The 27,867-nt window shown below is 41.4% G+C and overlaps 1 protein-coding gene across 1 annotated transcript in view; it reads left to right on the top strand.

The window, feature by feature from the left end:
* LOC131929810 (protein naked cuticle homolog 2-like) overlaps nt 1-21,088 on the top strand; it is a gene marked incomplete at its 5' end in the record, with an annotated part of 31,866 nt that extends 10,778 nt beyond the window's left edge. The window contains 5 exon segments of the mRNA XM_059286199.1: nt 4,766-4,814; nt 9,122-9,270; nt 15,428-15,529; nt 17,988-18,457; nt 18,996-21,088. Coding sequence (XP_059142182.1) covers nt 4,766-4,814; nt 9,122-9,270; nt 15,428-15,529; nt 17,988-18,457; nt 18,996-19,779 — 1,554 coding nt within the window.
* Between the last annotated feature and the right edge of the window lie 6,779 nt (nt 21,089-27,867).

The following is a 27,867-nucleotide window of genomic DNA, read 5'->3' as shown; positions in this document are numbered from 1 at the left end:
ACCCTAGCCCATCTATTCACTATTCGGATTAATGTCTTCTTTCCTGCTTAGAAACGACAACTCAAACAGTTAAATTAGATGTAATTGCCTACAAATTGCCTACACTTTATTATCAATAGACGAGTTCTCTTTTTTAGCGCAATTTCCATTCTGGAGAATTGCGTTTATTAACCCGTCATTTCTGGATGTATGAATGTATGAATGAATGGATGTGTGCAGTGTTCCCTCTAAGCTGCGCGGCCGCGCAGTACTTTCAAATGTGCCGCGCAGACATTTTCTGATGCCGCGCACAGATTATCAGAACGTCGGGCAAGTCTGATTCACTAGAAAAATTGTGGCCAGAGGCTTGAATTAAGCGACATTTTTAGTGCCTGTTTTCTTAAACGAACAGTCTTTGTGTTTTGGGGCATAAACCACAGATATCATTGACTGGGGGGAGGGGGTGACCTCGGTTGTCATACCACAGGTCCAGTTAATGACAACTCTAAACTGAGCGGGGCGGGTTCCGATGTGAGGTCTGGGTGACAGTCCCTCTGCTTGATTTAATGGTTTACCCCAAAACTGGCCCTAGCTGACACCTGAAAGGGATTACGGCTTGTAGCTGACCATGCAAGGTTCTATTTTCTATCGCCACCGCCCTCCCCCATCTCCCAACCCCACCCACCTCCTTGATACTTTCACGATTTACTCAAGTCAGATGCAAATTCTACGATTCTAACGGTGGATGTATTTTTGGTCTCTTTGGTTTAAGGATTTATATACTGTATATCCAATTCTTGGGATTATTACGTGCACCTGGATCGAACTGTTTCAGTATTCACAGACTGGTTTAATAAATAAGGAATAAAAGTTTACTACTCTGTGTTATTTGAACACGTTGAAAAGAAAAAAATGTGTGTAACAAGCGGTAAAACAATTCAGCAAAAAAAAAGCGAGAGATTCGTTTAAACTGGAATGGCTCAAAGTTAAAGTGAGAACCGAAACGCCATATTCTAAGAATGTTTCAGTTGAATTAGGAAGCATCTGAAGTGTAAGTTCTCTGCTGCTAGTACTTGAAACTAACACTGAGCGAGAAGAACGAGTTGAACAAAATGAGCGCCAGCGGTCAAACAAGGATCAAGTTCGAATCATAATGGATAATGTTCTTCTCGCCATTAGGATACACGCCTCGATGCTGTCGGTACAACTGATTCATAACCACATGGTGAAGTATGTTTCTATACCAGGCAGTTGGCGAAGTAAGAATTACGCCTTTGGGTTTGTTGAAGCAATCAACGAGGTGGTTGTAAAGAACACACTGACAGAACTTCGAGTAGCATCGTTCCACAAGCTTATAGTTGATGAAAGTACTGACATAATTGTACGTAAAATGCTAATCCTTTATAAATTATTTTAAATTTCGTCCAGTCAATTCTTTATTCTACAAAACCGTTTCTGGTGGAATAATTCAGCTTACCGCGTGTGATACCTCAGCTCTGGAGGCAGCCATAACACAGTACTACACTGAACATCAACTTGAAATGAAACCGCATGGTAATGATAACATCAGACGTGGCATCGGTTATGTTAGGCCGTAGGAAGGGATTAGCTGCTTTACTGAAGGCTAAGGTCCCCCATCTTGTTGAACAGCACTGTGTTCGATCTTCAGTAAAAAAGGGCGAACTTGAAGAATTGGCCAAGGTGCATGATATGGATGTAATTTCTTTTCGACCAATTTATGAAGTTCGTTGGTTGTAATGTCACTTTGCTGTCAGTGCTTTTGTTAGAAATATTGATGCTTTAGCTACTTACTGTGAAGAACAAGTCCAAGATTACAATGATCCTGTTTGTTGTTATGTTTTGAAATCATTAAAAGATCCCCTGTATCAAATTGCGCTTTATACCGTTAATGAATTAGCTAATCTATCAATGTTGTTACAGCGAAATAATTTATCATCTATTGAAGCACATCAATTTTGCATTTCTAAAATACGCAAATTAGAAGCACAATACCTGAGTGAAGATGTTTATTGGAATGATAAAGCCAAGAAAATTTTGAATGAAAACGTAGGAATCGACACAACACAAATCACACAGTTTATACGATCGGTCTGCGATCATTTAAATGTAAGGTTTCCAGGAGATGAACTGCAGTTTTCTTCAGCTTTTGATCCTACTGGTTTTAGAAATTGCGCATTTGAGTTTGGCGTCAAAGATATCAAAGAACTGTGCGTAAAGTACAAAGACGTGTTACAAACAACAAATGAAGAGTCAATTATCACGCAATAAATGACTTCAAATTTCAGATCAGTGAAAAACTCAAACCAGGTTCAGTAAATGCACTTACTGAAAACGCAGGAGTAGCTTTAAATGATGAACAATTTAGCTCATTGGCAAAGTTAACTGACATATGCTGTACTTTTCAAGTATCCAGCGCTGATTGCGAGCGAGGTTTTAGTCTTATGAACAGCATTAAAGTGCAAGAACGAAATAGACTTGAAACCACACATTTGGGAAATCTAATGCGAATTAAATTATATCTAAATGCTGGAGAGGATGTGTATTTAAACAGAGCATATAAGGTGTGGAAGCAAGGCAAGGTTAGACGCGAGAAATTGCAATAAATGCCACTGAAAGGTTAGCTAATTTTGTTTTTAAGTCAGCTCTTTAAAATGGTCTACTTGTTAAACTGTTGTATTTGTATTACCGTTATGGTATTAACATTTTTAACATACGATTGCATTACACTAACATAGTAAGTCGACCATATAACCTGTTGTCTAAGTATAACTCTAAAAGTTTCTGTTGTGTATTTTATTTTATTTAGATGGGATTTGTATCTTCTTTTAATAGCATACGTTTCATTAGTCCTACACATTATACTATTAATTTATCAAGATGCATGCCTTCATTACTCTGCTTAATTGCATGAAGCTTAATAAACATACATATTAACTTGCCCAAGTCATTTTTAGCACCGCGCACACAACATATTTTTTGCACACACACTCTTGGTCCTTAGAGGGAACATTGGATGTGTGTCCGCAGCTTTAAGTCGTATCTCCTCCTCAACGAAGCAATATCGAGGACTAGTTCCAAAAGCAATTATGTTAAGCAAGTTACGAGGATGAACATAGGCCAAAACAATTCCGGGTTTCTTTCATGGATTTTCCGGAAAAGCCAAAAAACCTCGAAAAAATGCAGTTTTTGGCCCATATCTCGGCAACCAGACCACTTAGCGACTTGAAACATGTACCAATCGATTCCTGCCATAATTTAGAACAATATTGCCGAAGAAAGTTTTCAAAAATATCCTTTCGTTCGGTCACAAAAATTTTTTTGAATTAATTAAAATTTGGACCGAATTAGTAGGCATTTTTATCCAACCACACCACACGCGTCACCACGTTCAATAGCTGCGCCATCACGTTCAATGGCTGCGTCATCACGTTCAGTAGCTAGGCGCGCAATGGTTTTTAGTCATGTAACTCTATTGTATATAAAACATGTATTTTAACCAATGGTTTTACTAACCCTGCTCTTGATTTACGCTACGACAGAGCTATTTTTAGATAACATAAGGAAATTGCGCATAAATGTCACTAGACTTTTTAATTAACTTGTTTTTTAATTAAATCGGGTCATTATTTATAGATTGTCCCCCCCCCCCCCTTTCTACATACACATACGCCCACTCCCACCCCCTTACATTCAGGCGAAATGGATCGTGTGAAATTTATATTGCTACCGGATTCCTTACAATCAGGGTTATAGTTATAGCAAAATGAGTCGACGATCTGTTGTTTATATAAATGCATTGTTGCATGCGTAAGTTTAGGCACGAAATAATTCACATGCCTTACTTCTCTAGGTATGAATTGAGTGGTCTGACTCTAGGTACGAACTGATTCACATGTTTGACTCTATGTACGAACTGATTCACATGTATGACTCGAGGCACGAACTGATTCACATGTCAGATTCTAGGTACGAAATGTTCACATGGCTGACTCTAGCTACGAACTGATTCACATGTCTGACTCTATGTACGAACTGATTCACATGTATGACTCGAGGCACGAACTGATTCACATGTCAGATTCTAGGTACGAACTGATTCACATGTTTGACTCTAGGTACGAACTGATTCACAAGTCTGACGCTAGGTACGAAATGTTCACATGGCTGACTCTAGCAACGAACTAATTCACATGTCTGACTCGAGGCACGAACTGATTCACATGTCTGACTCTAGGTACGAACTGATTCACATGTCTGACTCTAGGTACGAACTGATTCACATGTCTGACTCGAGGTACGAGTTGATTCAAATGCCCTATTCTACGAATTGAGTCAGATGGCTGATTCTAGATACGACATAAGCCACTCGTGTGACTCTTGTTACCAATTGAGTTACATGCCTGACTCCCGGTACGAACTGAGTCACACGATCGACTCTAGATTTAAAAACAAATCCCCCCAGGTAAAAATTGAGTCACCAACCAATTACGCCACGCACGCACGCAGTTATTGCTACAGATTACACCCCTCGTTAATACATTTTCGCCTCGCGAGTCTCAACACTCGCCACAACGTTAAAACCCTTCGCCACTGCTCACCTTTAAGTCGCTCATGCATTTTTTTCACGTTAATCTTCACCCGGGGATTGGGGAACACTTGCTCACTCCGTGTTCGCCCCTCCCTCCCCCTTTTTCTTAAAATAAACCCGAGCCTATGAAATGTAGACATGATTGTTTATATTTACATGTAACTTTTCTGCTTGCAGGAGTTATCAATTTGCCTTGAGGAGAAGCCTCATGTCTCCCCTCTGAGAGGTAAGTATGCGGTGTTTTTTTATTTTTTTATTCTTTAATATTTTTTTTTCTTCACCTTAACTCGGTGTGCAAAATTCGGTTCGCATCTTTAAGATGCCGTACATTGAATTTCAGCGGATGCACGTTGATTGAAAGGTTTAGGGATGGGATGAGGATAGATAGGAGGTAGTCGCGTTAAGAACACCGACCACAAAGGCAGGCAGACCAGTTGATACGCCGTGTTTCATTCAGGCGTCTCTCTCGGGCGAGGAAGGGGTACTGACCCCCTCCCTCTCCCCAGGAGTACGTGCTCCGCCACCCCAAACGAAATGTATATGTGTGTGGGTGTGTGTGATTTGTATAGAAAATATATAACTTTAATCATTTCCCGACCCCCGGAAGTTTCAAGAGCTCCTTGAATGTTTCAAGACTCTCCCCCCCCCCCACTCCTACCCGGATAAAATGACTAAAAGAAACCCAGTTGATACGCGTGGTGTATAGCTAAAGGATATGTACCGCCTATAGTTAAAATTAGGTTATTTATGTCGTATGTAGAATGTATTGGTTAATGGTGTCTTGGTGTTTGAGGTTTATATTGGCAGCTGCGTAAACCCGGTATCTTCGTAGCACTAGATTCTCCAACACCAGTAACACCATCATCAGCCTACAATTCCAGTATCCCCACACATCACCTATCACCCCCCCCCCCCCCCCACACTTATACCATCTCACATCACCGCTGCTACAATCCACTTCAACATTAACCAACGCAATCACACTCCCCCACCCTACACCAGCACTTCAGAAACACCATCAATCACCACTACCACCCCACATCCGCATCCCATTACCACCCCACCTCCAACATCGACCCCCCCACACACACACACACTCAGTACCAACCCTACCACCCCACACCAGCAACCCATTACCACCCCACCTCCAACATCGACCCCCCACTACCAGTACCACCACTACCACCCCATTACCACCCCACCTCCAACATCGACCACCCCCCCCCCCACTACCCGTACCACCACTACCACCTCACACCAGCACCCCACCCCACCTCCATCATCGACCCCCACACACACTCACCAGCACCCCAGTACACCATCGATCACCACTACCACCCCACATCCGCATCCCATTACCACCCCACCTCCAACATCGACCCCCCCCCCCACACTACCAGTACCAACCCTACCATCCCACACCAGCAACCCATTACCACCCCACCTCCAACATCGACCCCCCCCCCACTACCAGTACCACCACTACCACCCCATTACCACCCCACCTCCAACATCGACCCCCCCACTACCAGTACCACAGCTACCACCCCACGCCTCACCAGCACCCCACCCCACCTCCTACATCGACCCCCCCCCCTCCCCATACTTGTGTAACGTGTGATAAGCTCGCGTGCCCTCAGACAGTTACCCATTCAATTCATAATTAATCGCGGGAACGGCGGGTCCGGGGATCGGAAATCTCTTGGCTTATCTTTTATCAGGCCATTCTTATTTCACGTGGGTGGTGTAAGTGTGTGGGGGTGGGGTGGGGGAGGGGGTGGAGAGTAGACGTAGAAGAAGAGGAACTCTTCATTTCTCAATTAGCAGGGCATGCTTGCAACAATTAAACACGAGAGCGACTATTCGCAGCGAATCAAGAACAACCCCAGCTGTATATAAATAAAAAAAATTACAGCTCTTGTTTTAAGTGCATATTTTCCCGAGTTTTTTTTTTTTTTTTTTTTTTATTATTTTTTTTTTTTAGATTTTTTAATTGGGTGTTTTTATAATTAGTTGTACAGTTTTATCGAAGGCTAGTTGGTGTGTAGATGCTTACACTGATCACGGTTGCACCCGTCGACATGAAAATTACAGCCAAAATGTGGATTGGCACTCACATAGCTAGTCAGTGAATCACCCTCAAATTGTAGCACTTGTGACGACCTTACGTTAATCCTGTACTTGAACCGCAATCACAGTTAAGCGGGTACTTTAGTCGCTGTAACATTAAACGAGTACTGTAATCGTCCTTGCATTAAACGAGTACTTAAGTCGCTCTAACCTTAAATGAGTACTGTAATCTTCCTTACATTAAACGAGCACTGTAATCTTTCTTTACATTAAACGAGTACCTAAATCGTCCTTACATTAAACGAGTACTATAGTAACCCTTACATTTAAGAAGTATTCTGTAATCTTCATTACATTAAACGAGTACTTAAATCGCCCTTACATTAAACAAGTACTTAAATCGCCCTTACATTAAACAAGTACTTAAATCGCCCTTACATTAAACAAGTACTTAAATCGCCCTTACATTAACCGAGTACTTAAATCGCCCTTACATTAAACAAGTACTTAAATCGCCATTACACTGTGATGTTATAACCTCCCCTGTTTTCATGAAGTGGGTTACTCCCCCTTTATCTGGCACCAGGGCGCGGCAAAACGATTGTGACATGTCTGACATTTAACGCTGTCACATGCAGATGCCAATGCCAACGCCGTTGCTTGTCACTGCGCATGCGCACTAAACAACAACAATAATAATAAATAATAAGTCACCCATTGGTTAGAAACTTGAGGTTTAAAAAAAGTATTATTTTAACATGACTTCTGCTTAGAGTTAGAGGTGAAGAGAGGGGGGGGGGGGGGGTGACCTGAATTCTCAATTGGCAGGAAGCATAAGCATGATATGCCAGGAAAATACGGTGCCAATTTTTTTTCCTTACCTGGGTACCCCTGCATCATAACAATCAGCACTCCAGCCTGGCAAATTAAACGATTTGGATTGTTTGTTATTTGCTTCGGGGTGTCCGTGTATTAACATTTGTTTTGTAGGATTTTTAATTCCAGATTTTAGATAACTTTAAAAATACAAATGGGTTGGTGTATTTCGTTGTTTTTCTTATGGTGCCATCTTAATTTGTTCGAAGTGTACGTTTATTAACATTTGTTTCGTAGGATTTTTTATTCCATATTTTAGATTAAAAGTCTTGAGTTCGAATCCTCGGGCGGATGAGGCTCGTTAGCTGGGGACAACCACTCTTCTAGGAGAGACAACTACAAAATCAAACAACTGCTGCCTTGTAGCTTGTTCTTGGTTGGACAAAGGCTATGGAAGCAAATCCAAAAAGAAAAGCAGGCTGAAATCGGAGTCAATGGCCTCAATGGCACTTAACCAGTTGACACGTATACTTAATTGTGCTGGAGGGGATCTCTTCCAACATTAAAATTAAGAACGAAGAAGAAGAAAGAAGACAACTAAAAAAATGTCTATGGTGTTTATCGGTTTGGTGGTACCACCTTAATGGAATCGCTACCATCGTTGCTGCTACTGGTACTCTAGTCAGTGTGAGGTTAAGGTGTTTGATCATTATCTCTAACACTACCAGCTATTCAATGATAACAGTAAGGCTAAGTCTATACCAGATTGTAAAATTCCCTTTTCGAACCGGGGGATCCACGGGGCAAGTGAAGTAGAGTTCAACTTGTTTCTGTGACTTCGGCATATGAAGGGATAGCGTGGTCAGCACTTTGCCCAGTTGTCTTTACTTTCCCTAACGTGAGTCAGATACCTATGTACCATATCAATGTGATTTGTAAAATAACGCACTCTAAAGAATTAGAAACTAGCCATACATAGCTATATATATTTTTTTTTTTTAAGTATGTTAGTGTTAAAGTTAGGTAGGCCTACTTAAATTAAGTTTTCTTTGCGAAAACACGGGATAGTCTAGTCAACAAGTGCCGCTTTTTAAAAAAAGATACTTTTTTTCTGGAGGTACCACGAATAGAGAACACGAGACCGTTACCCATCCCCACACCCCACTGGAGACCACAAGTCCGATACCTCGAACTATTCACAGGTGTGTTGCAGGTTATCAATGAAGATTCCTCGGAGGTGGGGAAAAACGTTCACCTTATGCGCCTTGAGCTGCAGTGTTGTTAAAAGCTTGGCGTCGACTTCTGGCAATTATCTACGCCATGTGCTACAAAAAAAAAAAAATCTCAGCGGTTTTAAAAAAAGAAACAACTCCGTGCTTAGATGGTGTAATGCGTCAAGATGATGGTGTTTGTGTTGCGGGAATTGGATTTTTTTTCTCTCTCTCCAGCTGTCCAAATTTTTAAATATATTTTTAACGCAGATATAGTTTCCTTTTTTAATAGGTATGTTGTTAACGTGTTAAGATGTATTTAACTTTGAATGCTCGTCTTGTTAAGATTTGTCTTGTTTATAAACTTTGATGTGTTGTACAAGTGGCGATGTAATTTAACTCGGTGATTTTATTCTACCCCCCTCCCCCTCACCAGTTGACCTCCCACCAGAAAACATGATGACCGACACCACAAGGATGTTCAAGGTGAGCAACCTTGACGACCTGACCCCGCAGGAAGGTCACGAGAAGGCTGGACACACGGAGGGGCAAGCGCCTCGGGGCAGTAACACGCTGAAGATTGAGGTACGTTTGGGGAGATTGGGGTACGTTTGGGGAGATTGGAGTACGGTTGGGGAGATTGTGGTACGGTTGGGAAGATTGTGGTACGTTTGTGAATATTGTGGTACGTTTTTGAAGATTGAGGTACGGTTGGGAAGATTGGGGTACGGTTGGGAAGATTGAGGTACGGTTGGGGAGATTGTGGTACGTTTTTGAAGATTGAGGTACCGTTGGGAAGATTGGGGTACGGTTGGGAAGATTGAGGTACGGTTGTGAATATTGAGGTAGTTTGTGAAGATTACGTATGAAGTACGTTTCTCTGAAGATTTGGATACGTTGTCTGAAGCTTGATGTACGTTTCTTTGAAGACTGAGTTACATTTGTCAAGATTTCTGTATGATTTATGATAATTGGGATTGGTTGTCTTAAGATTGGGGTGTTTGGTATGCGTTTGTCTATAGATTGAGATAATTGGCTAAAGATTGAGGCACGTTTCTTTGAAGATTGTGATACGTTCATAAAGATTTCTGTATGATTTATAATAATTGGGATTGGTTGTCTGAAGATGGGGATATTTTGTCTGAAGATTGAAGTACGTTTCACTGAAGATTTGGGTACGTTGTCTGAGGATTGTGGTATGTTGTCTAAAAATAAAAGTACGTTGTCTAAAAACTAAGGTACGTCCCACTGCAAATTGGGAAACGTCATTTGGTATACATATGTCTAAAGATTGTGGTATGTTGTCTGAAGATTCAGGTACATTTCCCAAAGACTTCAACACTTTCACTAAAGACCGATCACTTTGGACAATCTTAATGGACGTGCCATAAAAATGAGACATAAATATAAACCACTGACCACTAAAGTGACAACACTACTGATCAGGAAATGTTGCCCTTTACAATAATTCCGCCATACATGAAACATTAATATACACATGGATAGGTCGATGACCTACCCTAACCATTTCCACATTAGTTTTACCGGAACCTTATTCTTGACCTTAAACCTTAACAGAATAACCTGCACAAAAATACCGACTACGATAACACGAGAGAACAGATCGAAACCGGCCGTTCTGATCTTGAGTAGGATATCACAAACCTCTTGTAGGACATTGCAATCTATTTGGCACATACCTGCTATGTTAAACGGGCCATTCGCGACATAGTTGTTTAACCGTGCCCTCGGTACACATAGCTGCCCTCGACATTGGGTACAAGCCATTACAAGCTAGACATCATAACGCTCCCCCCCCCCAACCACAAACGAGATGGGCTTAAAACACTGGCCCCCATAAGACAAACACGTCGTGGGGGTCATTCTCTGAATTCTTTGTCAGGCGGCTCGACCTTTTGGACTTGAATGTCCGTGGGTCATAGGGTGCGGCGTTTCATGCCTGGGGGTGGGAGGGGGGGGGGGTGACTTGGTGTCCAAAAAAAATGGAGTAGGAGGGCGTGTGTAGGGCGTTTGTCTGTCAAAATAACTCACAAGTGTACAAATAACAAGATAATGTCTGCACTTTGAACCCACGGCTCACTCGCTGTGTGTACTCTAAAGCGCGATAACTCTTTAACATCTTAAGACTGTGTACAGCAAGGAATGATAACTCCAGCGGATTTTTTTTTTCTTTTTTTTTTCTCCCCCCGTCTCGTCTAAACGAAGTTAGCCCCAATTTCTGCTTTCCTTGTTTAAAACAAAAATAGACATGAAGGGGGAGAACTCGCGAAAAGACGTCAGCGAGGGGCGTGAAAATATCTGCTCTATTAATCAGTCGAGCCGGGGCCACAATCTCAAGGGAGATAAAAAGATACTTTAATGTTTTTGGAGTACGAAGGCAAAGGAACGTCACTCTTAAACTCCCCCCTTTTAGAAATAAGGGGGAAAAAATCAACTATCATTTCAAACAGATATGTTGAGATAGATGTTTATTGAGATGTTTAAATAACTGTGCTATCAACCAGACCTTTTCTCACTAGTACGTGGAGATGTGTATGATCGAGACCCGCTTGTTTACATAGAGGCTCTCGCGAACACATAGCAAAGATGTATTCCTTCGTTAAATAACTGAAGCTTCTGTTCTTGCGACGAGACCGCCTAGATGTATGACATCTATTAATGAAATGTTACACTGGATTGCAAATTAAGAAACCGTTTACATTATGTGACTAGATATCTTACATGTAAGACATCTATTCATGAAAAGTAGTACTGTATTGCAAATTAAGACGCCGCTGTTTTGCTACCCAATCTCTTCAATGAATGACATCTATTAATGAAATGTAGTACCGCATTATAAATTACTGAACCTTCTCTGTAATGTAAATAGATCTTTAAAATGTAATGTAGAAATGTATTACCTTATTATAAATTTAAGGAACCGACTCGGTTATATGACTAGATGCTTAAAATGTAATGTAAAAATGTATTGCTGTATTGTAAATTAAGAAACCGTATGGTATTTATCTAGTAGTTATCTAATTAGATAGTAGCAAATCTAATTAGAGACTTATCAAACATCGGGCACTAGTAGTGGAATAGGCAAATGTGTATCTAGCATTCTCTTAAGTTAATTTTAAAAGCTTCATGGGTAATTATGATCAATTAAGATTTTTAAAGAATATTGAAATAGGGTTCAATGTGATTTGGTGGTTTCCTACATTATGCGTTACGTTATGGGCGGTCATTGCTGATTGTCCAGCTATTTGGTCCCTAAGATAACCTTGTGTGCTAGCAGTTGTACAGGGTTAGCTCTGGATCGATATACTTGAGATGCATTCATGCTGGTTTTTAGAGTGAGGAGATACCTAAAGGGAATAGACAGACTACAATAAAACAAAATCTTTACACAGATTTTAAAAGTCATCTTTCATGTTTTAAACATGATTGGGTATTTTCTTAGAAGTGGGGGGGGGGGAATTTTTTTTGTAAGTTTCGCGACAGAGCAGTACAATATCTTTATTTTTGTGCTGGTATTGTTGTGAGCGGTTTAAGATTCAGGCGAGGAGCAGGGTTAGGGTATAAACAAACGACTACCAACACGTCCGCATCAGGAAGACTAGGATGCAGTGCAAGTGAACTAAGAATATCCGGGGGGGGGGGGGGCATTGCCGTTCTGCTGTAAAAGAATGCGTACCGCTGTTTTGTTAGGGCAAACGGTTGTTGTCACGAGGGGGACTAATCGGTTGTGTATTATGATGAAAAGGCGTCGTGTTATCTGCCGGCGATTATCCCCATTACAAGGTGCGGGCTGGTGATGTTGTGTTTTTTGTGTGGCACCGCTCGCTCGACGAGGGCTAATGCGGAAGTAAACAAAGCACGACGCAGGGGCACAGCACTGTGTCCGCCCCCCAAAAAAGGGGACACAATTCTGGGAGTAAACAAAGCGCGCTTCCTCCGAACCTGAGCAGCTTGGGAGGGGGGGGGGGGGGCAATGTGTCGATTGTGGGGGAGGAAGGAGGGGGTCGACACAATTCTCCCGGCCAAAGTTGATGCATGTTAAGGGGACATTAGTCATCAAAGCAAATCTAGTTATCGATCTTGGGAAAACTGGAACGCTGGACGGGAGAGAAAATAGGGGGGGGGGGGGAATGGTCGAGCGAGATTTTTGAACAATGTACGTAAAACCAAACGCTGGTTGCGGGTTTGTCTTAACAAGTTTCGTTTGACATCGTAAGTTTCTTAATATCAAGAAAAGAGAAGATTATAAAATTCGGTTTACCGCTCTTACAGAAGAATAAAATAATGCTCGTCTTTGTCTAGGTTGTTGTAATTTAATTCTAAATGTCCAATATTCGTTATTTTGTATCTAGCCTCGATTTTCGTAGTCACGAATTTCAATACGTTTGAAGTATCATTTGTAAAAACAAAAACAAAAAAAACATCCGATCTTGTGTTTACATTCATAGAGATACTAATCGTCGTTGAGTACAACAAGCAGATCTGCTGGCCTGGCTCAAAAAGATACTATTTTTTTTATACTCACGTTTTTATAAGGACTACTGTAACTGATGCTTCGGCCAAGTCTCCGCCATCATTCTACATCAACAACGTGTCCTGCCACTTCGACTAACATACTAATCTACCCTTCTGGCTGAAGGACTACAAGCACGATGTTAAAAAAAACAACACATTATAACATCTTGGTTTAGCTTGCCACTGTGTTCTCGGCACAAAACATGCGTATGGTTTAATTAGTTAAAAACCATGTTTAGGGCGTAATTAACACGATGATTATGACGTAAGGCCTATTTAGGACATACCAGATTTGTTATGTTGTCTTTTCAAACTATGTTTTACGTAACCAGCTCAATCAGTTTTTATGTATTTAGCTCAAACCAGGTTTATGATATATTACACACAAACCAGGCTTATGATATATTTCGCACAAACCAGATTTATGGTATATATTTCTCACAAACAAGGTTTTGTTTATGTAATCAGCTCAAAACAGGTTTATGCTATATCACGCACAAACCAGGCTCATGATATTTTTCGCACAAACCAAGTAAGTTATGTAATCAGCACAAACCAGATTTATTAATTGATACAGTGAGTCATTAAAAGATTCCGATTCTATCACAGAATTCGGTGTACTTTACTTGATTATATGTTTTGTTTCCTTTTTTTTTCCTGACCAAGTTTTATGGGCGAGGCATGAGCTCTTTTTTTTATGTTTTCTTGTTTTATTTCCTTCCGTTTGGAGATTATTCATAACGTGTGTCGCAGTTAGCTCGCGCTAATGGGACGTTGCACTTCCATACGTGACAAGGGAGCACACCACGTGTTGACACAATCACTCGAGGGGTTGGGGGGGGGGGGGTGAGGAGAGGGAGGAAGTCGTGAGATAAGGAAGCAGAAAAAAAATCCAGCCAATTTAGTTTTATCACCGAAAAAAAAATTACACAACTTCTGGCAATAATGGCTACATTTTGTCGTCCCCCCCCCCCCCTTTCTCATTTTGATTAAAACGTCACCTCTTTAGCCAATCCAGTCAGATGCATTGTTCCATTAAAGCTTTGGTGTTTATTGTTCTCCTAGTTCCCCTCTATTCGGTTGGGTAGGGAGATCGCTGATTTATAATTGAAACCTTGTTCTCGGCATGAATGTGAATTAAAAGGCAGCCGTATTGGTTTTATAGTTGGTTATTTTTTTTTTTTGCTCTTGTATCGAATAATTGATATCAATAATCCCCGTCAAATCCTAGTTGGACCGATTCGTCACAAAATATTTCTTTTTAAAATGTAGCGCCGGCTCCGCGGTTTAGACATCTTTAAGCTTGTCACAAAAACATTCAACTGTTTATTGATTAGTGTTGGCTCTTGGGGGTTAAGCTTGGGTTAATTAAGTTTGGGGGGGGGGGGGGGTGAGATAAGAGTTAATAGGGTTAAGGTTTTAGGGGTCGGAATTCTCAACTCCGAGAAATTGCGGCATGGTACACGTTAACGGAAAAAGTACCCCTGCTGCTTGCTTAGTGTAAGATCACCATCGAAGGATTGAACCCTTACAAAAATGACACCCATTCTTGAATATATTTTTTTCGAATTTTTCAAATCCACCAAGACAACACACCAACACTAAAAAAATATGACAGCCATTCTTGAATTTGTTTTTCGTATTTTTCCAATCATTCAAGACCAGTGGCGTAGGCAGGGGGGGGGGGGGTAGGGGGGATCATTAACCCCCCCCCCTATAGACCCATCGGTATATATATAAAGTATGATGGGGGGTGTAAATCGAAAGTTTGAAGGGGGGGGGTGCAAATCGAAAGTTTGTCCCCGGGTAAAAATTTGAAACATCCCCCCCCCCCCCCCATGAGACGATCCTGGCTACGCTACTGCTCAAGACAACACAAAAACACTAAAATAAATGACAGCCATTCTTGAATTTTTTGGGATTTTTTTTCCAATCACTCAAGACAACACACCAACACTAAAAAAACGACCAACATGATAACGTTGAGTATATTGACCCAAGCATCCTACTATTTTAACCCCAGCCGTCCAGTTAATTGACCCCAGCGCTGGGGATATTTACCCTAGCATCCCACTCTATTGACCGCCCCATGGAATACCACCACTGACGCACCGAGACCTTGTAGACAAACAACAGGAGCTCTAAACTGACCTGATTTAACGGCCTACATTTGTCAGCTGACTTAATGGCACCTTGTCTATCGCAGGAGTTTGAGTGCGGGCTCCAGGGCTCTGGGATACAGCTGGAGGGCTCCGAGTGGTCTTTTACCCTCTACGACTTTGACGGCCACGGGAGGATCACGAAAGAGGTAAGGAAGGCAAGGCGGGTGGCAATGTCTTAGAACCTTTTACTGGCAGAGGCATTCCCCCCCCCCCCCCCCACATACACACTAGTCTCTATAGGATCCACCACCACACCTAGTTCTACGATTTTGATAAGAATCCCCCCTCCCCACTAGCCTCGGCGCTTTTAGGTATCCATCACACCCCCCCCCACATACACACACCCAACCATTGTTCTCTCTTATGGAAAAATAGCTCAAACGCAACGTGTATTTTGTGAGCGCGGTACTATAAACGTCTTATACAAAGGTATGCTTATATGTATTTTACAAAATGACTGCGCCCCACTCACACTCACACCAAAAGCAACAGCACGCTTCAGATAGATGTCCTACCCACCCCTCCAGCCCAGGACAACCTCTCTGCATCTAGGAACAGCTTTATATGCTGCTGATATCCCCCCTCCACGCCTCTGATCGCTCCCCCACCCCCTCCTCGATTCACTGTAAACCCTCTACCCTCAGGACGGTGCCCCCAAGTCAAGACCTCGTTTTTCTTGTTTTTTTTTTTTTTTTTTTGGACTTACTATTGTAACGAAATTCCCTCCCATTATACTCTTTGTTGTCATGACACATTTCATAAACATGTCAGTAGGTTATCGCTTGAATCCGATGTCTCTTCGTGTGCTGTTGTCACCTCCATCAAAACACGACTTTTAAAGGGTTTGATGTGGTATATTCATAAACAATTTTAATGTAAAACTTAAACAACGTTACAAGCTTACGGTTAGTGTGAAGACAAAATAGATCACATTTGTGAGGTATAGACATAGAGTGTTAATTAAAATAAAATTTAAGATTCTACAAATATGTTAGCCTATCAAACTGTAATAAAATACCGTGTTTAATAATATTATTTTCATGTAAATTAAATGCGGCTAGATGATACAGATATGTATCATAACTGTAATAAAATACCGTGTTTAAAAATATTCTTTTCCAGTAAATTAAATGCGGCTAGACGATATCTAAAGAGCTGCTAATGAGTACGGTGTTTTATCATTTCTTCATCGCGTTTTTTTTGTCTCCCTTGCCCTTCACTCCCCCACTCCAGTCTATCACTTCACCTTTATAAAGCTGGTTCATTGGAATTCGCGAGTTATCTTAGCTTAGATGTGTTGATATTGCCTAGGTAAGCAACCCCGTCTGCCCATGAACTAGGCAGCCGCCAGTGTCGTGGGAGGATGGTCATTCCAGGTGGGAGGATGGTCATTCCATGTGGGAGGATGGTCATTCCAGGTGGGAGGATGGTCATTCCAGGTGGGAGGATGGTCATGTGGGAGGTTGGTCATTCCAGGTGGGAGGATGGTCATTCCAGGTGGGAGGTTGGTCATTCCAGGTGGGAGGTTGGTCAATCCAGGTGGGAGGTTGGTCAATCCAGGTGGGAGGTTGGTCAATCCAGGTGGGAGGTTGGTCAATCCAGGTGGGAGGTTGGTCATTCCAGGTGGGAGGTAGGTCATTTCAAGTGGGAGGATGGTCATTCCAGGTGGGAGGTTGGTCATTCCAGGTGGGAGGTTGGTCATTCCAGGTGGGAGGTTGGTCATTCCAGGTGGGAGGTTGGTCATTCCAGGTGGGAGGATGGTCATTCCAGGTGGGAGGTTGGTCATTCCAGGTGGGAGGTTGGTCATTCCAGGTGGGAGGATGGTCATTCCAGATGGGAGGTTGGTCAATCCAGGTGGGAGGTTGGTCATTTCAGGTGGGAGGATGGTCATTCCAGGTGGGAGGTTGGTCATTTCAGGTGGGAGGATGGTCATCATTTCAGGTGGGAGGATGGTCATCATTTCAGGTGGGAGGGTGGTCATTTCAGGTGGGAGGGTGGTCATTCCAGGTGGGAGGGTGGTCATTCCAGGCCTAAGCTGCCCTTCTGGATCCTGCTTGGGGTTATCTTGTTATGGTGGGGAGGTTTTAAAGCTGGACATGGAGGGTTTATACTCCCCTGCGATAAAGTAACAAAAATGTATTACTGATACTAACAACAATGGATGAGTCCAACAGAATACATAGGGAAAATAAATAACAAGTGTTTGATATTGATGAGCACTGCATAAGATGATATGGGACAGGTAAATACAAACTAAAATCATATCTTCAGGGGGAAGATGGGTGAATGAATGTATGTGTAGTTCACAGAACATTAAGTACTGGTATGTAGGGGGAGTCAAGAAAAGGTTACTGGTATGTGGGTGGAGTCTAGATTAGGTATGTGGGTGGAGTAGATTAAGTACAGGTATGTGGGTGGAATCTAGAGGATCAAGTACTGAGATCTGGGTGGAGTGTGCCTGCCTGAAGAGCATTAGGAACTAATGTAAAAGTAATGCAGTGATTTCGGTTCCATTATTGACCAAAGTAGCTCTATTGTTTATAAGTGAATTTCATGAAGAAAAAACATTGTTTTAGTCACAACCAATTTGTCTCTGTGTTTCAGGACTTAGCAAGTCTACTCAAGGCGCTGTATGACGCTGTGGGGTCCTCCATCAAGCTCCCACCCAACGGGGCCAAGACCCTGAAGCTGAGGCTGTCCGTTGGTCAAGACGCCACATCGAAAATTCAAACAGAAGCCAACAGGAAGTCTGCGGAAGTGCAGTGCGTGACCAATCAAAAATCAGCCGACCGCAGTCGGAACTTGAACAAATCCCAGAAAAGTAAAGTCCCGGAGTTTTCTAAGCTGAATAATTTAACCCGGACACAGCTGAAATGCACCAATCAAAACCAAGGTCAGGGGTCACATTTTTTGCAGCAGGATTTGAATACATTTGTTGAAGAAGCTGGAACGTTAGCGGCGCAAGTTGCGGAAGGTTCTGACCCACTGGTGGCCAATGTTGTGGTGCCAGACTCCAAGCAGCTGGCCAGTCTAGTCAAAGAAAACATGGAGAGGAATCAAATCAAGCAACTCAGGTCAGAGCTCTTTGAAACTTAGCATTAGATTGAAACCTTACAAACCTAAAGGCTTTTACGTTAGCAAAGATCAGTTCAGTTAAAGCTTAACTTGTGATCATTTTAATTTAAAACATATTGGCTAGTATAATACCAACAAGTTGCCATGTGTTTTAGTTATATTTTTAAAAGTAGTGATTGACCAGTGGTCATTTGGGTGAACTTTTATTTTTATTAGAAAATACAGCATTTTTAATAAGCTCTAAGTGTCATTATATTCCTAGAATGAGACTAATTTAACTAGATGTAATAAATTTAAAACACTCTGTGGAGTATTAGTAAAGACCATTTCACCATAATTTATTAAAACTATAGGGCTGGTAAGTAGGTCACCAACCCGTTCTATGACTCATGCAGGTTTTATTGAGCTGTAGAACTGGTTTGTGACCTACTTACCAGCCCTATTGCCGTTAGTTCTCATTAACTGTACTGGATTGCTACTGAGAATACTGGGCTTATCTTGTGACAGTGTTTTATTTGGTTTTTATTTTTCTTGCAGAAGACACCACAGTGACAACAGGACGGACGGCCACAAGCACCACAAGCGACGGCACCGCACCATAGTCTCCCACTGCCCAGTCATCCCTGCGGTCACAGTGTCAGGCGCCGCCTGCGCCGCAGGTCACCTGGAAGGGACACGCTTGGTCGAGCTGCCTGAGGACTGCAGCAGGGAGCCTGTGGAGGACCGGAGGAACTACTACCTCGACCTGGCAGGGGTGGACTGTAGCCAGTCCAAGTTTCAAAACAACTCCGCTGTTCCCGTCTTGGGGAGTGGGCTTGTCAAAACCGGCAACAGCCACCATAGGTCAAGGTCACAGGACACTCCCACTGCCAAATGTGACAACCAGGCGGTATTGAATAAACCGGACATCGTCGCCGGCGGGCACCTTGACAAATGTGATAACCTACGTCGGGAAAGCGAGAGGCATGGTCAGAAAACGGCTAACGGGAAAACTGACCCGCATTTAAAAACCAAATCTTCGGATTTACCGGAAGGACAGACGAGCACAGCGAAGGTTCACTGGCAGCTCGCTAGCAGTAAGACGAATAAATTTCGCCCCGTCAGCCTGCCAGGCCATGTCCCCACTGCTGTCTCCCCGCACTACCACCGGCGCCACCGCCACCGAGAGAAAGACCACGACCTAGCCATGCAGCAGGTGGCGGAGTGGATAGAGCGCGAGCACGCGTGGGAGAGTGACCGCCTGATTGTGCAGAGACACGAGCACCACCACTTTCATGAACACCACCACCACCACCATTACCACCACTACCATGAGGCATGAGGTCACCATTTACCAGATGGGCTGACTAATTGCCGCAGGATGCCTTATAAAAATACATTCAGTTTTCCATTCTAACCCAACTTAACAGAATATTCAAATCACCACCTTTACAGGCCCAAATAACAGTGTTAATTAGTCAGCTATAATCAAACTTTTATGGAAAACTTTCTTCCGCATTTTGAGAAATTATTTTATTTATACTATTACAGACTTCAAAAGTATTTTGTGGTCAATAGAAATATGGAAGATCCTTGTACTTGGATACAAAACATTTTACTAAGATAATCTCCGTGTGACGAACTGAATTACAGAATAGCATTTGTTGGATAAGAAATATTTGACATGGAATATTTTATTATACAACAAATGTACAAAAAGTGACTGCATAAAGGATTATTAAAATTCCCATACACAATGCTGTGTAACCTGTTTGCTGAGAAACCCTGTTAGATACGGTGTTGCTAAATCTATCAGTGACACAGGTTGCTTGATCTACCAGAGACTGAAGCTGAGATTGGTGGGATCATTTCAATTATCTACAGCCTGAATTCAAATGAGATTTTACTAACTTTATTTTAGTAAATAATTTTAACGAAAGCTCAGGACTATACAAGAAAAAAATATTCTGTGTGAGATTTTTTTTTTTATTTGTTCAATATAATGGCTATGTGGGCTAAACACTGCCCATCCAAAGCTTACCGTAAGATATATATATATTTAACCAAAGAGTATGTAGTCATACACGTGTATAAATGCATGCTTAAAGAGCACAACATGAACATTTACAGTTTTGTGTTGAGAATTTTTTTTTAAATCAGAAATATGTTTTAGTGACATGTTTTTCTTTCCCAGCTGCTCAAAGATTTTCCACACAACTGCAATTAATTTTTGTTTTTAACAGTTCAGCTAAAATATGATTGAGTCAGAACCTTTTAGTTTTAGATTTGAATCCAAAACTTGTGATTGTATTTAAACATTTATTTTGTTATTTAAATATTTGTTTTATGTCTATTTATTAATTTAAACTTGCCAATCCTAATTTTAAATGGGTGACACATGAATGTCTTGTTTGAATATAAATAAATTTTTTTTAAATGATGAATATAAATTTAAAAAAAATTTAAATAATGAATATACTTTTTTTTAAAAGATGAATATAAATAATTTTAAAGAATGGGTTGAAAAAAAAAGTAAATCCTTCTTGGAAAATTTGTTTTTCAGCATTTTAATGTACTGTTTTTTGTAAAATGTCAATTGTTTTTTATCAATATTTTTTTTTAGTTAACAGATATTAAAGTATTTTGCAACATTTTATTTCACATGATTTAATGTAATTTGGCTTTAACTTAATACAAAGTTTATTATGTGAGGTAATCCTTCGGAATAAATCACAGATATATGGCAGACAGTGTCAAGCTTTACCCCGTTTTCATGGTATAGGCCTGCTATATTTTACAATCAACACCTTGATTATTGGTTGGTTGATAAATCAGGCTAGCTAACCTTAACCTTAATGGTTTATATTGGTGGAAGTTTAGTACGGATAAATAAATAGGAAAAGGGAAGTAAAAAAATTTGTTTAGCCACAATTACAACTGGTTTTTATACAAAATATATTGCTTTTCAGGATTAATTAAGAAATCAAAGATTGATTTTAAAATGTTAATAACTCCATTTTTAAATTGTTACAATACAAAGTTTACCATGGAGTTAAGCGTAGAAGTGTTTAAACCATTAGGAGCATTTTTCTTTTTAAAAAGTAGCAGAACAATTTTTCATGGATACCGGGTACAAATTTAGGTCGACACCGGAACATTGCAAGTTAACATCCCGAACTAAGAGTTTTCTCCCCTTTGATCAATACCCCTGTTTTAACAAACTCGAACTTGCTTTTGGGTTAGAGACTTCTAAGCTTGACTCGGCTTTTAGTGAATGGGCACAATAATAGCTACGCTGTCAATGGCGCGAATTTCACGCATCACATAGACGACCCTCTACGGCCCACTACACATCGCCGGATGTTGTATTTACAAACAGGAAATGACGTCCGTCCCACGGCTACATTTCTTCTATTCAATGACGCCCAATAAATGGTGTATTGTGTCAATGACGCCCAATAAATGGTGTATTGTGTAAAAGTTAGATGGGATGTCATTTTTTTTTTCGTCGATGGGAACTGACTTAACGACCTCCCATAATTCCCCTGTTCTTAGTCATACAATAATGTAGGCCTACACTTACTAAGTGCATGGGTGGACATTTTATTTGAGTGAAGGGGTGTTGTATAATCGTATTTTTTTAATGAGGGAGGGAGCTACGGTTGATTCGAATCGTTGAAGTTTGAAACTACAATGGAAAAATGCTATGTGTATGTTTCATAGGAGTACCCCTCAGTGGCGTTTTTAAGGCGCGGTCTGCTCCGGGTGACACCATTTAGGGCGTGACACCACATCGAAAGATCGTAGAACTTACTGCCAAGACAGTGTCTTATGTTAAAGCAATAAAATAGTAGGGGTGACATAAAATCGAAAATGGTAAGTGGTTGGAAACGGGGGTGGGGTGACGCCCTCTATCACCGCACCGAGTGACATCGCCACAGTGACGCCACTCATTTGTAGTAACCACTTGTTTCGTGCCTGCATTTATTCAGGGAATCTACTGTTTTTATGAGAGGGAGGTACCGCACCGGGTGACATCCACCCAAGTGACGCCACTGATACCATTCATTTGTAGTAACCGCTTGTTTCATGCCTGCATTTATTCAGGGAGTCCATGCATTTAATGAGAGGGGGTATATATGTTTTCGTTTCTAATTGGAATTTTTTTTTAAAGGTGTATCAAAGTATATAGTCTACCCAGTCGCCTAAATGAATAGCATATCCACCCTACAACACTGTGGGCCTCCCCACTGTCAAGTGCCCCGCACAGTAGAGATCAGAATACCGGCGTGACACCTACGTGCAGCATACGGGTGCTCACACAGGTGTGTTTTTGTTGGATGGTTAACGTTCTTTTTTTTTCTATTTAATTTTGTTTTTTATTTTAAATTCACGCTATTTGCATTATTTCATGCAATACGAAAATAACATTATTTGTTTTACTTAACCGCGTATATAGGTATACATGTAAATTTATACATGTAAATATATATGCTGGTAAATATAACCTACAAACATATATAACCTAAATATAGGCCTTTACACACATTTAACATACATATGTATAGGCCTATATATATATATAGATAGATAGATAGATAGATAGATAGATAGATAGATAGATAGATAGATAGATAGATAGATAGATAGATAGATAGATAGATAGATAGATAGATAGATAGATAGATAGATAGATAGATAGATAGATAGATAGATAGATAGATAGACAGACAGACAGACAGACAGACAGACAGACAGACAGACAGACAGACAGATAGATAGATAGATAGATAGATATAATGAGACAACCCCTTTACTTAAAACGATGATTATGTGATATAACGAGTTTTTTGTGTACGTCTGATACAGCACGTTTGATGCCAGACTAACTCAGCTGGGCCTAATGCAGCATTCACTTATCACTTTTTTGGTAGATCGTTTCTTCAGCTTCGCGGTTATGTCGATTTTTTTAAAGCAGTTGTCTACCTTTTGAGTCGTCTGTTGGCAGACGGCCACGCGTATTCTCGGGGGTTCTCGCGTGAGCTGCCGTTACTATCTCGGTACCGATACACGCACCCACACCACCATTAAATTGGGGAAATAGAACGCGGTGGAGTTAACGAAACGCTAGGAACAATATCAAAAACATAGATATAGTTGGCGTCTAAGGTAGTTTTCGTTCTTTAGTTGAACTTCACGTTAGGAAGAGGGGCAGGGGCCGGTAACCCTCGACCTCGTAGCCGCATGCTGTTCTTCCTAATGAATAAGTACGGTTATTTTCTTTGGATAAGAATTAGTTTATAAAAGACGGGGGCGTAGGAGGGAGCAACAATAATTTTTATGCCTTTTCTTCTTTAAGTAGGCTATTATACCTAAAAGATAACGTTTAGAACGAATATATAAATGTTGTCTAAATTGTTATTTACACAAAGGTTGATGACCCTTGGACTAGCGTTGATCTAAAGCAGAGGCGTAGCTATGAGAGGGTGGGTGGGGCTGCCGATCCTGGGGCGGGGGGGGGGGGCGCCAAACGGTTGTAGAAAAGTTAAAAGTTCATTTTAGCTGCATTACTGAATAATACAAAATTAAGGAAATAGACTACTACATAGATTTACAGACTTAACTTTTTTCTCTACATCAATTGTGTGACATTAAAATAAAAGTTGCTACAGGATAGTAGTGGTAAAGAGGGAGGGAGGGGGGGGGGGGGGCTTTTTCGCACCACTTGAACAGCTATAAATAAGGGAGGGGGGATTGATAGTTGGCCCCGGGCGCCAGATGGTCTAAAGTTATCTTTGACTAAGTGCGTAAAGTAACATAAGGTTGGTTCTGACTTTTATAGACGAGTAAAGTAGCTTACGGTCGGCATGATGACCAGTTCACAATTGGTGAATTAGTTAAAAAGCCTAAACTAAATTGGTAAGGAGATTTCACAAAGTCGTCAGGTCTAGCGAAAACGTTCGTGCAAGCAACAGTGTCACACAATGAAAAAAGAGACAGGCGAAATAGAAGAAATGGGAGACAACCTCAGAAAACGGACGGGGTTTTTCCACTGGAAACTGGAAGAGGCGCTGATGATGACAGAAGCCAAAGTAGAATGGAGGCGGACGATCAGTAGGATACTAGTGGCGCCCCCACGTTAAAGATAGACCCCCCCCCCCCACACACACACACACAATCCTTATGAAACGCAGGAATTTAATAAAAATTGTAAATGTAACCTGAATTGTTGGTAATAAATGGATTGGATCATGACTTGGAGGGGTCCATCCATAAATGACGGTACGCTATTTTACGATTGATTTTACCCACCCCACCCCAACCTTCCAACACGCATCTTCACAAAAAACCTGACAACCCCACCCCGCCCCTACAATGACGTTACTCCCCAGCCTACAATCCTCCCCCCCCCCCCTCAACACATAGTATATTAATCAATTTCTATTACAATTTACTAAAACTAAAACAAATTTCTAAAACGCATATAACGACAAAAATTCCTTGTCTAACATTTCCATTTTAAATGCAAAAATGAACACCCCCCCCCCTCATCACACACCGTCATAAAATTACCCCTAGGAGTGTAATGTCGTTTATGGGCGACCCCTAAACGGTTTTTTTTTGTGTTATAAAAGTAAAATCGTTTTTTTTGGTCTACATAATTATCAGTTCCTTCACAACACGATTACGACATTCGCTCGATTCGTTTAAATTCTCATCACTGGCAAGTTGCGCGGATGTCGTAGGTGTTTACCACTGGAGTATGGGTTAAATACAAATTGGGTGGGTTGGGGGGGGGGGGGGGGGGCAGAGGCGTAGCGAGGAGGGGGGGGCGGGGGGGACATATGTCCCCGGGCGCCGACCTTAGGGGGCGCCAAATGAAAAGTTCGAGGGGGGAGGGGGCGCAAATCGAAAGTTTGTCCCCGGGCACCGGGAGGGGTCGCTACGCCTCTGGGGGGGGGGGGGGTTAGTGTGTGTGTGATATAGTTGCAGTGGAGTGTCTACAATATATTTATGTAAAGCTTCTCTCTCGAATTATATATATATATATATATATATATATATATATATATATATATATATATATATATATATATATATATATATATATATATATATATGACAGGCCTGTTTTAGAACTCACTCAGGCCTAGATCTATATCAATTTCATTTTTATTTACTCTCCTATTTACATTTAGCTCAGGGAGGAAAATACCCCCACCCCACCTTAGTAACGCCACTGTATTGTTGGCTCAAGCTGATAGACCTAACAAACAACAGGTAAGGCTAAACAACAGTAATTTGGTTTTCAACTCAGCCGCGCAGACGATGTTTAGTAGATCGTGAGTAAAGTGTGCCAAGGTCTAATGAATTTTTCTGACAATCTCGTACTTCAGGTCCTATTTGTCCTGATTAATCAGTGGGCTCACTAAGGAAAAGAGACTTATTTACACCAGTGTTTCTTCCAGACTTTTTTCTCCGATGGGGGGGGGGGGGCACTTGAAATTTTCGGGTGTTAAAATTATATATTTTCTATATAAATTATATAAATTTCGTTCCGTTCGGGGGGGGGGGGTAGAATTTTTTCGAAGAGATGCCTGGAAGATACTCTGATTTACACCCAGATCTAGGATGTGGCGGGGAAATTGTTCAAAATATATTTTTAAAATGGGCCTATCAAATTTAAAAAAAAAAAAGACATCTTTAGCTAATATGAAATTTTTATGATATCGTATTAAGAGAATTTCTGCTCCTAATATTTTAATGTCACACCTCAGCCCAGTGGCGTAGCTACCGTAAAGCTAGCGTAGGCAAGGCATAGGGGCCCAAGGCAAATAGGGGCCCTTTTTCGAAAGTTTGAGGGGGGAGGTGCAAATCGAAAGTCTGAGGGGGGGGGGTGCAAAACGAAAGTTTGAGGGGGGGGGGGTGCAAATCGAGTCTGAGGGGGGGGGGGGTGCAAATCGTTACGCCTCTGAGGGGCTCACTAACACTTTTTGCATAGGGGCCCAAAAATCCTAGCTACGCCACTGCCTCAGCCTTCAACCAGCCCTCAAAAGTGCAGAATTTTTTTCTTTAGAATATGTATTTCTTTATCGGGCAATCTAAGGGGTCTTCCATCCGGGTTCAAATCAGTGGAACATCCCTGAGTCCACCCAGCTCTGATGGGTACCTAACTTACGTTAGGGAAACAAAGGCGGCTGGGCATAGTGCTGACCGCACTATCCCTTCATATGCCGAGGTCAATGAATCAGATGAACTCTACTTCATCTGCCCCATGTGTCTTGGGCACGAACAGGATTAAGAAGAAGAAGAAGAAGAAGAAAGGGGTCGTCCAAAAATTATGTCGCATTATTGGGGGGGGGGGTCATATTTATGCGATAACGTGTAATGAAGGGGAGGGGGTTCCCAGAAACGGTGACGTGACACTATTGAATTTTTAAAAATTGTGTTGTTAGGAGCTGATTTTTAGCCGTTACTTCGCGTTTTAGGTAGCTGGTTTTGTAAATTGGAATCGAAATTGATTAATATACTTCATGTTGACTGGAATCATAAACTATTTTAGACGAAAGAACTCGATGTTTAAAAAAAACTAATTTTGAGAGGGTTGCAGGCTGAGGTGCGAGGTCCTTTATAGGTGTTGGGGGGGCTGGGGGTCCAGTGTTTCTTCCAGACTTTTTTCTCCGGGGGGGGGGGGGGGCACTTGAAATTTTCGGGGGGGGGGGGGGGGCGGTAGACTTTCTTCGGGGGGGGGGGGGCGGACACTGTTAAAAGTATATATTTTCTATATAAATTATAAAATTTTCATTTCGTCCGGGGGGGGGGGGGGGGCGAAGTGATGCCTGGAAGAAACTCTGGGGGGGGGGGGGTGTCTGGTTTTTTGTGACATTGTGTGAAGGTGGGGGAATCGCCAAAAAAAGGCGTGAGGTTAACCCCTAAAATATTTACTGATCTCGGTCAACTTTGAGTAAATTAATTAAGCAATTTACACTTTTAAAAAGCGAAATAACATCAAAAATTACGTTTCTTTATAAAATGCAAAACTGAGTAGCATGCCGCTATTTTTTTCTCTAGTTTTCTAGACACAAAATCAACCGTAACACTAGTAACAGTTGCAGACTATTAAAGTTAACAAACCTAACAGCCTAACACTTATCCTAACTAATAACTATAAGTCATAAGTTCTGATTGTTATCAACTTTATTTTATATTAAGGCCTACTATGGAAAAGTAGGCTTTCTATTATATTCTGTCAAATATTTATTAGGCCTACGGCATGTTCACGCTTTTAAAGCAACAATTTTTAAAAATTGAAGCTAGTTTCCCTCTCCCGAGCCCACACACACCATGATCTCGTACATTCCATTCTCCAATCTTGATTTCCCGACATTAATATTATTATTATTTCCCTTTAATTTTTCTGAAGGGAAGA

Source organism: Physella acuta, unplaced genomic scaffold (genome assembly GCF_028476545.2).
Source record: "Physella acuta isolate Inbredline_101_S28 unplaced genomic scaffold, ASM2847654v3 ptg001679l, whole genome shotgun sequence".
Lineage (NCBI taxonomy): Eukaryota > Metazoa > Mollusca > Gastropoda > Physidae > Physella > Physella acuta.
Note: the sequence above shows the minus strand (reverse complement) of the source record. Positions and strands in the feature narration are given on the sequence as shown.